At 52.6% G+C, this 11,862-nt stretch overlaps 2 protein-coding genes across 2 annotated transcripts in view; both read left to right on the forward strand.

The window, feature by feature from the left end:
- Positions 1-1,223: 1,223 nt before the first annotated feature.
- On the forward strand, positions 1,224-2,550 carry PDXP (pyridoxal (pyridoxine, vitamin B6) phosphatase; the record flags this gene model as incomplete). Its single annotated transcript, XM_010845077.1, has 1 exon — positions 1,224-2,550. A coding segment is annotated over one exon (339 nt), but the record flags the coding sequence as incomplete, so codon positions are not given.
- A 7,944-nt stretch (positions 2,551-10,494) lies between these two features.
- LGALS1 (lectin, galactoside-binding, soluble, 1) overlaps positions 10,495-11,862 on the forward strand; it is a 3,499-nt gene continuing 2,131 nt past the window's right edge. The window contains exon 1 of the mRNA XM_010845078.1: positions 10,495-10,598. Within this exon, the coding sequence (XP_010843380.1) occupies positions 10,590-10,598 (9 nt within the window). The 5' untranslated portion in view covers positions 10,495-10,589. The remainder of the gene's footprint in view (positions 10,599-11,862) is intronic.

Here is an 11,862-nt window from a genome sequence, read left to right on the forward strand (position 1 = left end):
GTAATATTTCCATCATTGCAGATATAAATAACCTCAAGAGCATAGATAATGGTAAAATAATTAGGCAGCGATGAGTTTTGAGAATTTATTACCTTTGTTTTAAACATTTTATTTAAGTTCATATGAGTTGACTTTAAACAGTGGCTTTGTTTAACTACCAGCTCACAGAATTCCTGAAAAGGAAACATTCAGCACTCTGGAGCCAGTACAGGCCGGCCCTCGTGTGTCTGAGTCAGACTTACTTGAATGCATATCCTTTATCTGCCACTTCCTAAGCTGTGCAACCCTGGACAAGTTACTTAACAACACTGAACATCGTCTGTAAAATGGGTATTCACGAGCTCCCGCACAACCCCTGGCACTTTAGAATGTGCTTAGTAAATTGTGATTATCATCATCATCTGTTCAAGGACATTAGTGTGAAGGTAGAACATTCTGGCACAAAGACATACCGCTGGGACGGGCACAGTGGACTCATTGTATGGGGCAGGATGGTACTGGGCTGAGAATCAGAACCGTCCTTTTCTCAACAGCCCTCCTATTGTTCAATACTTGGGTGCATTCCACAATTCTGCTTATTATAGTTACTGCAGCCACGGACATCTTCAAGCATGTAGCTTTTGTCTCCAGTTTGAATTCTCGCCTTGTGATCACTCCCAGCGGAGGCAGACTGGGTCAGAGGTGCAAACATTTCTGTGCCCTGCTGTGTTCCAAAAGAGCTGGTGCCAATTTCCGACAGAACACATTCTTGTCGCAATAACCACAACTGCTGTTGGTTACGTGCTTTTCCATTTCCAAAGCACTTGCCCCTGTGGTGCCCACAGCACCTCTTTGAAGGCAGGCATCACTTGGACCCCCCTTTCCAGTGAGTCCAAGGAAACTCAGAGAGATTGGCTTGCCCAGAGATGTACGGCTGCCAGGGTGAAATAGTGAACCACAGGCAGGACTGACTGAGCCAGGCCTGGTTATGTGCAGTGGCTCCATATTCGAGATGGGAAAACTGAGGCACAGGGAGGTTAATAGCTTGCCCAAGAAAAGTGGAGACGGAATGTGAATGCAGGCAGCTGGTTGCAGAATCTATGCCCTTAAGCCCCACACTAAGACTGGGAAGCAGGCGGCCTTTTCACTCATTTCAGCCTGATTTAACCCCCGTGCCAAGCTGCCTCTGAGGATTCCAGTTCCCAGGCCTGGATGGATGCCTTCCCCGCTGCCTCCCGCACTGACCAAGTGTCCATGTCCCTGCAGGCACCGGGAGCTTGGCTGCTGCTGTGGAGACAGCCTCGGGCCGCCAGGCCCTGGTGGTGGGCAAGCCCAGCCCCTACATGTTCGAGTGCATCACAGAGCACTTCAGCGTGGACCCCGGCCGCACGCTGATGGTGGGCGACCGCCTGGAGACTGACATCCTCTTTGGCCACCGCTGTGGTATGACCACCGTGCTCACGCTCACGGGCGTCTCCAGCCTGGAGGAGGCCCAGGCCTACCTGGCGGCCGGCCAGCACGACCTCGTGCCCCATTACTACGTGGAGAGCATCGCGGACTTGATGGAGGGGTTGGAGGACTGACCCACTGATGCAAGCGCAGCCACAACCCTCCCTTAGCCGTAGGTGGAGGTGATGGGCCAAGAGCTGCATTAAGGGCTACCGGCTCCCGCACCCCAGTTTCTACCCGGGTGGGACTGGAACCCAGGGAAGGAGTCAAGGTCCCCACACCCACTCCCAGCAGTGGCTGGGCACTCTTTGCTATCCCAGAAGCTGCCCCCTCCCCTCTTACTGGTTCACCCCGGCCTGACCCAGCCAGGTAGCCTTATATCCTGCCCTGTGACCTCCCCTTGTTTCAGTCTGGGCCCTGCTGCCTTGTGATCTCCCCAACCCTGAGCACTTCCGCCCTGGGGCCGCTAGAGCTTTTCCTGGGTCCTGGCGTGGGGTGCCTGTTGACCAATCAGAGGTCTAGGTAACCAGGAATCATTATTGCCCTGAGCCCTGAATGGACCAATCAGAAGGCTAAGTGATAGTGATGCATTGCTGTTGGGTCCTGAGTGGACCAGTTGGGAGCCTAAGTGACAGTGACCTTCTCAGTTCCTAGGTCCTGGGTAGACCAATCAGGACCCCAGCTAGTAATGAGCCATTAGTCTCTTGGATCCTAAATAGAACAATCTAGAAGTCTGAGAGACAGTGGCCTCTCGACTATCTGGGTCTGACTGGACCAGCCAGGGGTCCAGATTTCTGTTCATAAATAAGGGTCCAAGTGCTGAAGACACCGCTCCTCCACAAAGGGGGCCCTTAGTGACTCTGGAGGCTTCTGTAGTGAGGGCCCCACCCCTCCCTGATCACGGTATCAGACCAGTGCTGATGGTGGCCACAGCTTGGGAGTGGGGCTTTTGTGCCCCCGCCTTGCTATCAGTGTTTGCTGTGCCACCTCTCCCGTGCCCATCCCAGTTATTTATTATTGTGTGCCACTGATGGTGGGGGTGGGGGCTGAGCCTTCCCCCGCCACCTCCACCCCTGTTGTAACTGGTCCTCCCGTACTTAATAAAGTGCGACTAGGAGTGTCTGTGGGTTCAAGTCTGTGTCCAGGGTGGGATGGGGGGAAGAGCCCCTGCCTGAGCCTGTTCTCCCCAAAACTGGCCCATTCCCTCTGTGAAATGATCCACCCCAGTTCCAGTGTGTTCTCTGTGTAGAGTGGTACCTTAGCTTAATAGCACTTTATGCCTCACCGAGTCTTTTTTTAAAAACATTTTTGGCCATGCCACATAGCATGTGGAATCTAGTTCCCCAACCAGGGGTTGAACCTCCGCCCCCTGCACTGGAAGTGCAGAGTCTTAACCACTGGACCACCAGGGAGGGTCCTCCTCACTGAGTCTTTATATAATAATATGTTTCAGTCCTTCAGGAAATCCAGCAAGCTTGCATTACTCATTCCACTTTACTCCTTGCGGAACGAGGATCAAAAAGGTGATGTTAGCTTACACAAGGGCACACACCTAGAAAGTGTGACCCCCTGAGTGGGGCCGAAACTTGTGTTGACTCTGGGAGGCTGCAGCCCCGCTTTGTAGAGACTGAAGGGGGAGACAGGTCCTCGCCCTCCTCCAGGAGCTCAGGAGAGATACAGTGCACACCCCTCCACTGGATTTCAGGCATGCTTCACACCTGGGCTGCTGCTGTGACTGCCCTGCTGGCCTCGAGCTTCCCCAGGGCCTCCTGCAGAGCAGGTGCCCAGCTGGAAGCTGGTTGATGGGCAGGCCTGACTCACTGATGCACTTGTCACTTGAGCTTGCACAAGCCCCTGCCTGCTCAGCCTGTTTCCTCATCTGTAAAGTGAGGGATGGGACTCCGAGGTCTGGAAAATTCTCTTCAGTGTGGTTCTTGGGAAGATGGAGTGCTTGACTGAGTCTGGCTGCATCAGGAGGTAGGAGCAAATGTGCTTTTCTGGTGACTTTTGGTTAAGGCATAAAGGAGTTTATTGGCTGCCCCATGAAGTGGTCCAACACCCTCCAGGTGCATCTCTCTCATCCTGTCACTCTTACGGGCTTTGGATGTGGAAGTGGTTGCAGCCATTATGTGATCACAAGGCATGGCCTGGTATATTTCTCTGCTCTGTGACTCTGCTTCAGAAAAATGGGAAGCACTTGGGGGTATTTTCCCTAGACCTCTGAAAGTTGCAAACCATCAGAAAAAGTCTAAGAACAGCACAATGAATACCATATGGTCTTCACTAGATTTCTAGCTAATATTTCAGGCAACCGATGACATCAATTGACGAAACAACTCCTTCACATTATACCTCCTGATTTCAATAGGTTCCTAGTTTTGCCTCACCCCACCCCCACCCCTGCCTGTTGACTACTTTCTTGGTGAACAGAAACCTGAGAGGTACTTTCTGTTGTTCCTGCCATAATTTTTCCCTCTGGGAGTGGCTTTGAGTTAGGGGCCAAAGCTTAGACTTGCTGAAATAAATCTGAGCTTAGTCTAGCATCAGAGTCCCACAGAGCACTCCCTTTTGATTTCATTTTATCTATTACAGATAATCATAACTACAGGTCTGTAAATTTTACTTTTTTCGCAATTCCTTATGCATCCATTTAGCCAACTCCCCAGGACTTGGAGCCATGTCTAAATTCCACTGGTAACATTTACCTTTATTTAATTAAATTTTTTTTCAGAATGCACATAATTTTTTTGCTTTTTGCCAAGCTGCGTGGCTGGCAGGACCCTAGTTACTCAGTCAGGGACTGAACCCAGGCCCTGGGCCATGAAATTGTGCGTCCTAACCACTGCAGCACCAGAGAATTCTCCTAGGTCTACCTTTAGAGGCAATGCAGCACTGCTGCTCGGACCATGGGTGACCACGTGACCACCTAGGACTCAAAGGTTCCTCACCCCTGCCCTTTCATACTTTCTCTTTTCAACCCACACATTTCTATGAGCCAGGGCCTTTGTAGCAAATCCCACTTCTCTGACACACACTGAAAGGGGAAACTGTTTACCCACAGGATACAGTACTTCTGACACCAAAATGTGCGAGGTTTCTACATCAAGCAATTCTCCAGTTTTCTGCAAATACCACCTGAGTGTCCTACAACCTAATTCAATTTCGACACTACCTGGAGTCAGTGCAGACCCCACAGGTTAAGGGCTCAGCCCCCCTAGACTTTCCCCTACTTCAGTGCCAGGCCCAAATGCCGGGTCGTTACCTGTACTCTGATCCACTGGCTATAAATCAGAGGTTCCCACAACCCCCTTCTCAGGTTTGATCATTTGTTACAACGGTTCACAAAACTCAGGGAAACTATGATTATGGGTTTATTCTACAATAAAGGATACGACAAAGCATACCGGTGAACAGCAAGATGAAGACATACACAGGGCGAGGCCCTGGAGGGTACTAAGAGAAGAGTTGCTGTCCCAGTGGGCTTAGGCTGTGCCACCCTGCCAACATGTGGGCGTGTTCACCAACCTGGGTGATCTCCAAACTGTGTAGCTTGGGGATTCCAATGGAGGGGGTTTATCACGTTGGCATGATAGATCATTAGTCTCTAGCTCCTCTCCCCTTCTTGGAAGATGGGTGGCAGAGCCGAAAGTTCCAAGCTTCTGATCACTGCTTGATCTTTCTGGTGACCAGCCCCCACCTTGAAGCCATCCAAGTGCCCACCAAGAGTTACCTCATCAGAACAAAAAATGCTCCTATCACTCAGGAAATTCCACAGGATTTAGAAGCTCTATGTCAGGAACCAGGGTCATAAACCAGATACACATTTCTTACTATGTCACACTCCCTCAGTTATTTATTTTTTATGTTTTGACTGCACCAGCTCTTACTTGCGGCATGCAGGATCTTAAGTTCAGCATGTGAACTCTTAGTTGTGGCATGTGGGATCTAGTTCCCTGACCAGGGATAGAACCCAGGCTCCCGGCATTGGGAGTGCAGAGTCTTAGCCACTGGACCACCAGGAAAGTCCCTAATTTATAAAAGTTTCAAACCAACAGAAAAGGTGTAAGTGAAAGTGAAGTCACTCAGTCGTGTCCAGCTCTTCGAGACCCCATGGACTGCAGCCTACCAGGCTCCTCCGTCCATGGGATTTTCCAGGCGAGAGTACTGGAGTTGGGTGCCATTGCTTCTCCTAGAAGAGGTGTAAGAATGGCACAATGAACACTCATGCCCTTCATCTACATTCCCAGTTGTTTTCTATTTGTCCAATTTGCTTAGTTGCTCTGTATGTATACTGACATTTTTAAACTGGCTTGTTTGAGAGTATGTTACAGGTATGAAGACTGCTGCTGCTGCTGCTGCTAAGTCGCTTCAGTCATGTCCGACTCTGTGTGACCCCATAGATGGCAGCCCACCAGGCTCCCCCGTCCCTGAGATTCTCCAGGCAAGAACATTGGCGTGGGTTGTCATTTCCTTCTCCAATGCATGAAAGTGAAAAGTGAAAGTGAAGTCGCTCAGTCGTGCCCGACTCTTAGCGACCCCATGGACTGCAGCCTACCAGGCTCCTCTGTCCATGGGATTTTCCAGGCAAGAATACTGGAGTGGGGTGCCATTGCCTTCTCCAGGTATGAAGACAGTTCATCTCAAATCGTTTACACTGTCTGTCCTAAAAGCAGGGGCTAACTGTGGATTGTGGTTGTGCAGAAGAGTGAGGATTGTTTATCTGGCCATAATCCATGATCATACAGGAACCCAGATCTTTTATGATTTCATTGAGCCACTGAATCAATCTGCTATGGAAACCTCCTAGCTCCAGACTGCTTGGTATGTGAATTTTTCTTAATTTTAAAGCAGTTTTTCTTGAGTTTTCTGTTATTTGCAGCCCCAAACTCTCCTGATACACAGGTCCCAAGCACATTATAGAAAACATTAAAATGCATCCACAGCCCCCATTAAATATATTTATGGGTGGGGGGTACTATACATATCTCCAAGGATTTTTATACTTTCATTTTAGACTGTATTTGGCTATGGGGATCTAATGTAAGAGTGACCAATCTCTAGGAAGGCTTGGACATGCTTTTGAAGAAGAAAATTCCACCCACAAAATTGCTTTCAAAGGCAATAGTTTTTATGACTAGCAAGGGTTAGGTTTGACCAAAGTAAACATTTATTAACTTCAGTTCTGCAGTCTTAGTATTTGGGGGCCAACACATTTTTTTTCCTTCAAGTCTCAAATATTTTCTAAGCTCTTAAAAAGCTCTTAGCTTCCTCTGAGTCTATAATTATGTCACCCCCCTCCCCACGTACACACACATACCAGAGAATCATTAAAAAAAAAATAAAGACTCATGCCTGAGCCCTGGAGGATAATGAAGGACAGGGTCTGGACCTCACCTAGACCTCATATGAGAGGAGTGGTGATTCTCCAAAGGCAAGCTGGGGCCTGTGTTCAGAGAGGGACAAACACTAGGTGGGAAGGCAAAGTGAGAGAGGCCCCTGTGTTTGGGGAGACGGCTGGCTGAGCACGTGCAGCAGCGCAAGCAAAGGCAGGGAGGTGAGAAAAGATGAGCAGGTAAATGAGGAGGTAGGCTCCAGTACAATCTGCTTGGGAAAGTATCTGAAGTTGGGGGCATCCTCCCACTAGTCCTTCCGACCCTTCATGGAACAGGGGGAAAAGATCACTTCTGAGGTCCAAGAATCCCAGCATCACACTGTTCTTCCCTTGGCTCAGCAGATGAAAGCACTGCAGCCCAAGCTCCCCGTGTGACCCTGGCCAAATGGCCACCCTCCCTGGGTGGTCTCCTCATTATTAAATGAAGGAGCTCTGGAGCTGGCTCTGGCCACGCCCACCCTCCCCAGCTGGGCCGACCAGGCTGCCTGGGGGTGCAGAGGGTACCTCAGGGGGTCTGGTAGCCCTCCCCACCACCGCCAGCTGGAGGAACCACAGCCTTCCTGGGGGCTGGGTGGGAGCCGGCAGCCTGGGAAGAGCCATGCTGGCCTGGATCTCATGTCTGGACAAGCTCAACTCATTTCTCACAGCAGCAGCCAAGGTCCAGCCCGTAGGGCCAGCCTGCAGGATGGAGGAATTCCAGACAGCTGGCTGCCTCCACTGCAGTGAGGCACAGGAGAGTCTCTGGGTGGGGAGGGGCTTGGCTTTGAGGAGTGCAGGAGAGAAAGCTGACTTTCAGCCCCTCTCACCTCACTCCTATAACCCTCCAGGCAGATGGGTAACATCCCCACTTTCCAGGCCTGGATACAGGTTCAGGGAGGACAAGGATCTTGGCTGGAGTTACAGCCCGGTAGCCCCCAAATCAGGACTTGCCCCTCCTCTCCGATTCTGATGTCAGCTTGGCTTCAGGGCCCCAGAGCAGCTTCCCTGTGCAGAAGTTCGACCCAGGTGGCTGCTTCAGGAGGGAGGTGAAGATGAAATGAGATAATGGATGAAAGCGAGGCGCCGGGCACAGGGCCTGACAGGTAAGTGCCGCCACCAGCAGAAGGCCCTGAGACTGTGTGTGGGGGGGGTTTAATGCAGCTTGTCCTTGCCCTCCACCTCCAGAAAAGCACGGTCCTTCTTATTTATAGGGGACACTGGACTCTGTAGAGACTCCCCACCAGAGCCTGGGGATGGGGGGACTACCTAGGGATGACGTAGGGGTGAGAGGGTGGCCTCCCAGAAGTGTTGACCCAGGAAGGTGCACTCAGTCTGGAAGAAGATAAAAGAAGACAGCAAAAACCTTCTGAGACTCTATGAACAAAAGAATCATCTATTAAGGATATACAACAGACCTGAACTCTACGTTGCGCTAAGCTTGTGCAAGAGAGCAGGCCTGCTCATGCCCAATTCACAGACAGGCCAACCGAGGCAATCAGGCAGGCCAAATGCCACAGAGGAGTAAAGCAGCCCTCATCCAACAACATACACTTCCTGGTGCCAAACTCCATCTTCCAGGATGCGGGGGAAATGAAGGAGCAGCTCCTGAGGCTCTAAGAGCCCCACCACTGGGGAGTAGCCAGCCAGGCCCACCTGATGGCCGTCACAGCAGGGACTGCATCTGAAGCATCTCTGGCTTTGGTCCAGGGCTCCTCCTGAAATACCCTCATTCCTTGTCCAGGCAGAGAGGATGTCTGTGGGCCTCAGAGGGCAAGCGCAGAGGAGAGGCAGTGGAACTGGGCACCACCCACCCCTCCCTAATGCGGAGGTTTGGAGGGAGGCCCTGGAGGAAAAAGGGAAGCACTTTTGCTGGTTGGTTTCTGAGGCAGCTGGCTTGGTCTAGGAGGAGGGGTGAGGGGCTCACAGGGGGTGCCACCCAACCTCTCTGGGCCTGCCTTTCAGCCCCGTGCCCTCACCCCTCCTCCTGTGCCAGTGTGGGCCTCAGTCTCTGGAGGAAGATGGGGGATGGGGAGGCAGCGAGCTCGGGGCAGGGCCTCTAGATGTGAGTCACCCGTGGTCCACATCTTCTTAGCTCTTCAGTGCTGGTGATTTCAGAAGGGGGACACTGATGTGAAGGAGGTCCTGTTGATACCTCTCTTAGCAAGCCCCCAACCCCACCCACCCAGGGCTCCCCATGCTCCTCTCCCTACTTGGTTTCTGAATGTGAGGTGAGCACCCCTTGAACCCACCCTCAAGTCTGTTGCTACAGTGATTTTCCCTGCAGTCTAAATCTGGCCTCACTACTCAATCTTCATGTAACTTTCTGTGGCCTCCCCAGCACCCTCAGATCAAACAATGCCCACACCCCTCCGTGAGGCCCTTCACGATCCAGTACCATTGGCCTCCCAGCCTCATAACCCCATCTTTCCCCAGCACCCCCCTAAACTCCAGCCATGCCCAGATGCTCACAGTTGCCCAGATGCTCACGGTTCCCCAGACGTGTGCTGTCTCATTTCTGTGCCCATGCTGGAATGCCAGTCCCTGTTTCTTCACCCATCCTTGAAGATCGACCTTCTAGGACTTCCCTGGCAGTCCAGTGGTTAAGACTCTGCCCTTCCACTGCAGTTGGCACACGTTCAATCCTTGGTCGGGGAACTAAGATCCCGCATGCCATGTGGGGTGGCCAAAAAAAGAAAGACCCACATTCTTCCCATTCTGGACCACCCCACCACAGTGCTTGCTCATGACTTCTCTCAGAGCCAGCATCGTGCTACTTCTTAATTAGGTTCACAGTCAAATTCTGCCCCCAACAGAGAGCTACTTGAGAGCAGGTACTGAGGGCTTCATCTCTGAATCCTCTGAGGCCAGCTCAGGGCCAGGCACATAATAGGTGCTCAGTAAAATACCTGCTAAACGGATGGGGAAAAGAAGTTGTGCCTGGCGTCAGAGGGAGAAAGAATGGAGGCGGGTGCACAGACCGGGGACCCCAGCCTTTTATGGCCTGGCTCACCCTGGGCCTCCTTCCAGGCCTGACCCTCTTGGACAGGCCAGAAGCTGTTAGGCAGGGGCTCCTGGAGGATCTGCAGCAGGGCCCTCGGGAGGGCCAAAGCCTGCGGCCTGAGTCCCGAGCCTGGGCGGCAGCCTCAACCCTGACACCAGCCCAGCCTTTCTTTAGCGCTAGTGAAGAGCAGAGCAGCAGCCGCAATCCCTGTTTCCGGGGGAGGCAGGGCTTTGTGGTTAATGGGTCCTGCGCCCTCTGCAGAGGCGCCCAGAGCGGGCCACGCCCTGGCCCCTGCCAAGGAACAGAGCCTCTCGAATCTCAGATCTAATTCTCGAGGGACCCTGCACCCCTTCAGCTGCCTTCTCTGGGTATCCCCCCAGCTCAGCCAGCTAGCCCTGGCCCTCTTCCAGCTAACTCTTGGACCTAATTCATCCTCAAACTATTTTCCACTGGCTTCCCCCAATCCTTGCCTCAGCACAATTTTGGGAAGGGGTAGGAGAATTGGGAGGTGGAGCCTGGACCTTGTGGGAGTGGCTAAGAAGGAATGGGGGGGGCATCTCCACTCCGATTGGTCATCTCTGCTCCACAACGGGCTTCAAAATTCCATTCACTCCGCCTCCTGTGGCCCCCATCCCCTTCCTGAGTTACAATTGGCTCAGCATCCAGGGGGCGGGACTCACCGGGGTCTGGTCCACTTAAAAGGGTGGGAGCGGCCCAAAGCTCACTTCTCCTGCAGAGTCTTCAGACAGCTGGTGCCGAAGTTTCAGGAACATCCTCCTCTCTTCAATCATGGCTTGTGTGAGTATGGGGACCCCCCCCGCCAACCCTAAGGCCCAGAGATGGTCTGGGGGCTCAGCCGGGGAGAGCGAGGGTAGATCAGGATCTGGGTTCTAATTCCCGTGGTGCGGCCTTGAACAAGTGTCTTTTCTGGGCCTCAGTGGCCGTGTCTGTAAAATGAGGGTAGGGCCACAGTCCCCCAAGGCCTTCTCTGGCTTAAGAAATTTCTGGATTCCCCCAGAGTCTGATAGCACAATTATTTCCGCCAAGGTCTGACTTTTCTGCAGCTCTCTTGAGAAGTGGGAGTGGAAAGGGTGTGGCCGACTGGACATGGGGGCAGGAGGAGCATTTTCTTAGTGCCCAGGACACTGTCCCTTCCCCCTCCTCCACCTCATAGAAACTCCTCTCCCTTCCCCCCCTGCAGCTGTCCGCAGTCCCTGGGCCAGGGCAGAGTCACCCTGTGCTCCAGAGAGCTCTGAAAAGTCGCCAGGATCTGAGCCACGCTGCCTGGGGGTAGCCTGCATAGGTTAGCCCGCTGCAGTGAGTGATTCTGTCCAAGGTGGTCAGATGAAGGTTGGGGGAGAGTGCTCTACAACCCTTTCCTCCAGGCTAGGAGGGGTGTGTATGTGTGATAAGGGATATCAAGGAGCAAGCTAGAATATTCTGCAGGCCCCGAGGGACAGGATTCAAGTTTCTGGCAGGAGGAACCACTCACACCAGTTAAGCTTTGCACTTGAATTGTTAACCCTGAACCAGCCAGGATGCAGGCTCCTACCCCGGGGCCCATTCTCCCTTCTTAGAGGGGTCTAACTGTGCTCCTTAGGGGACTCCCCTCCAGCCCCTGTCCCTCTCTGCACAGAGGGGCTTGAAGGGGATGGTGGACACCGCCCAGCTCCAGGCCTCTTCCTCTCCAGCAGATGTACAGACAGCCTCACTTACCCTCCTTTGCCCCCCAACTCGCAGAGACCCATGTGGAGGCGGGCTCTCTCCATCTATTCAGCGAGGCAGGCAATGGAGCAGACAGCACTCCACCTCCCAGGCTAGACATTGCATCTAAAATCCCCAGGCTAAATGGCAGAAACTTCTAGATCCTGTCTTCTTAGAATCTCAGTCATGTTACAGACAAGAAATTGACTCAGCTGGGAGTAGGGACTTGCCCAGAACCACACAAAGAAGGAGAGCCTAGAACTTGCAGCCGGGTTCCTCAGGCTTCAGGTCGGCCTGGTCAGAGCACCCTAAAAAGGGGACGACCCCACCCCTTCATTCCCACCCACACCTCTAGACG

The sequence above is a fragment of the Bison bison genome, unplaced genomic scaffold (genome assembly GCF_000754665.1).
Source record: "Bison bison bison isolate TAMUID 2011002044 unplaced genomic scaffold, Bison_UMD1.0 scf7180017864213, whole genome shotgun sequence".
Lineage (NCBI taxonomy): Eukaryota > Metazoa > Chordata > Mammalia > Artiodactyla > Bovidae > Bison > Bison bison.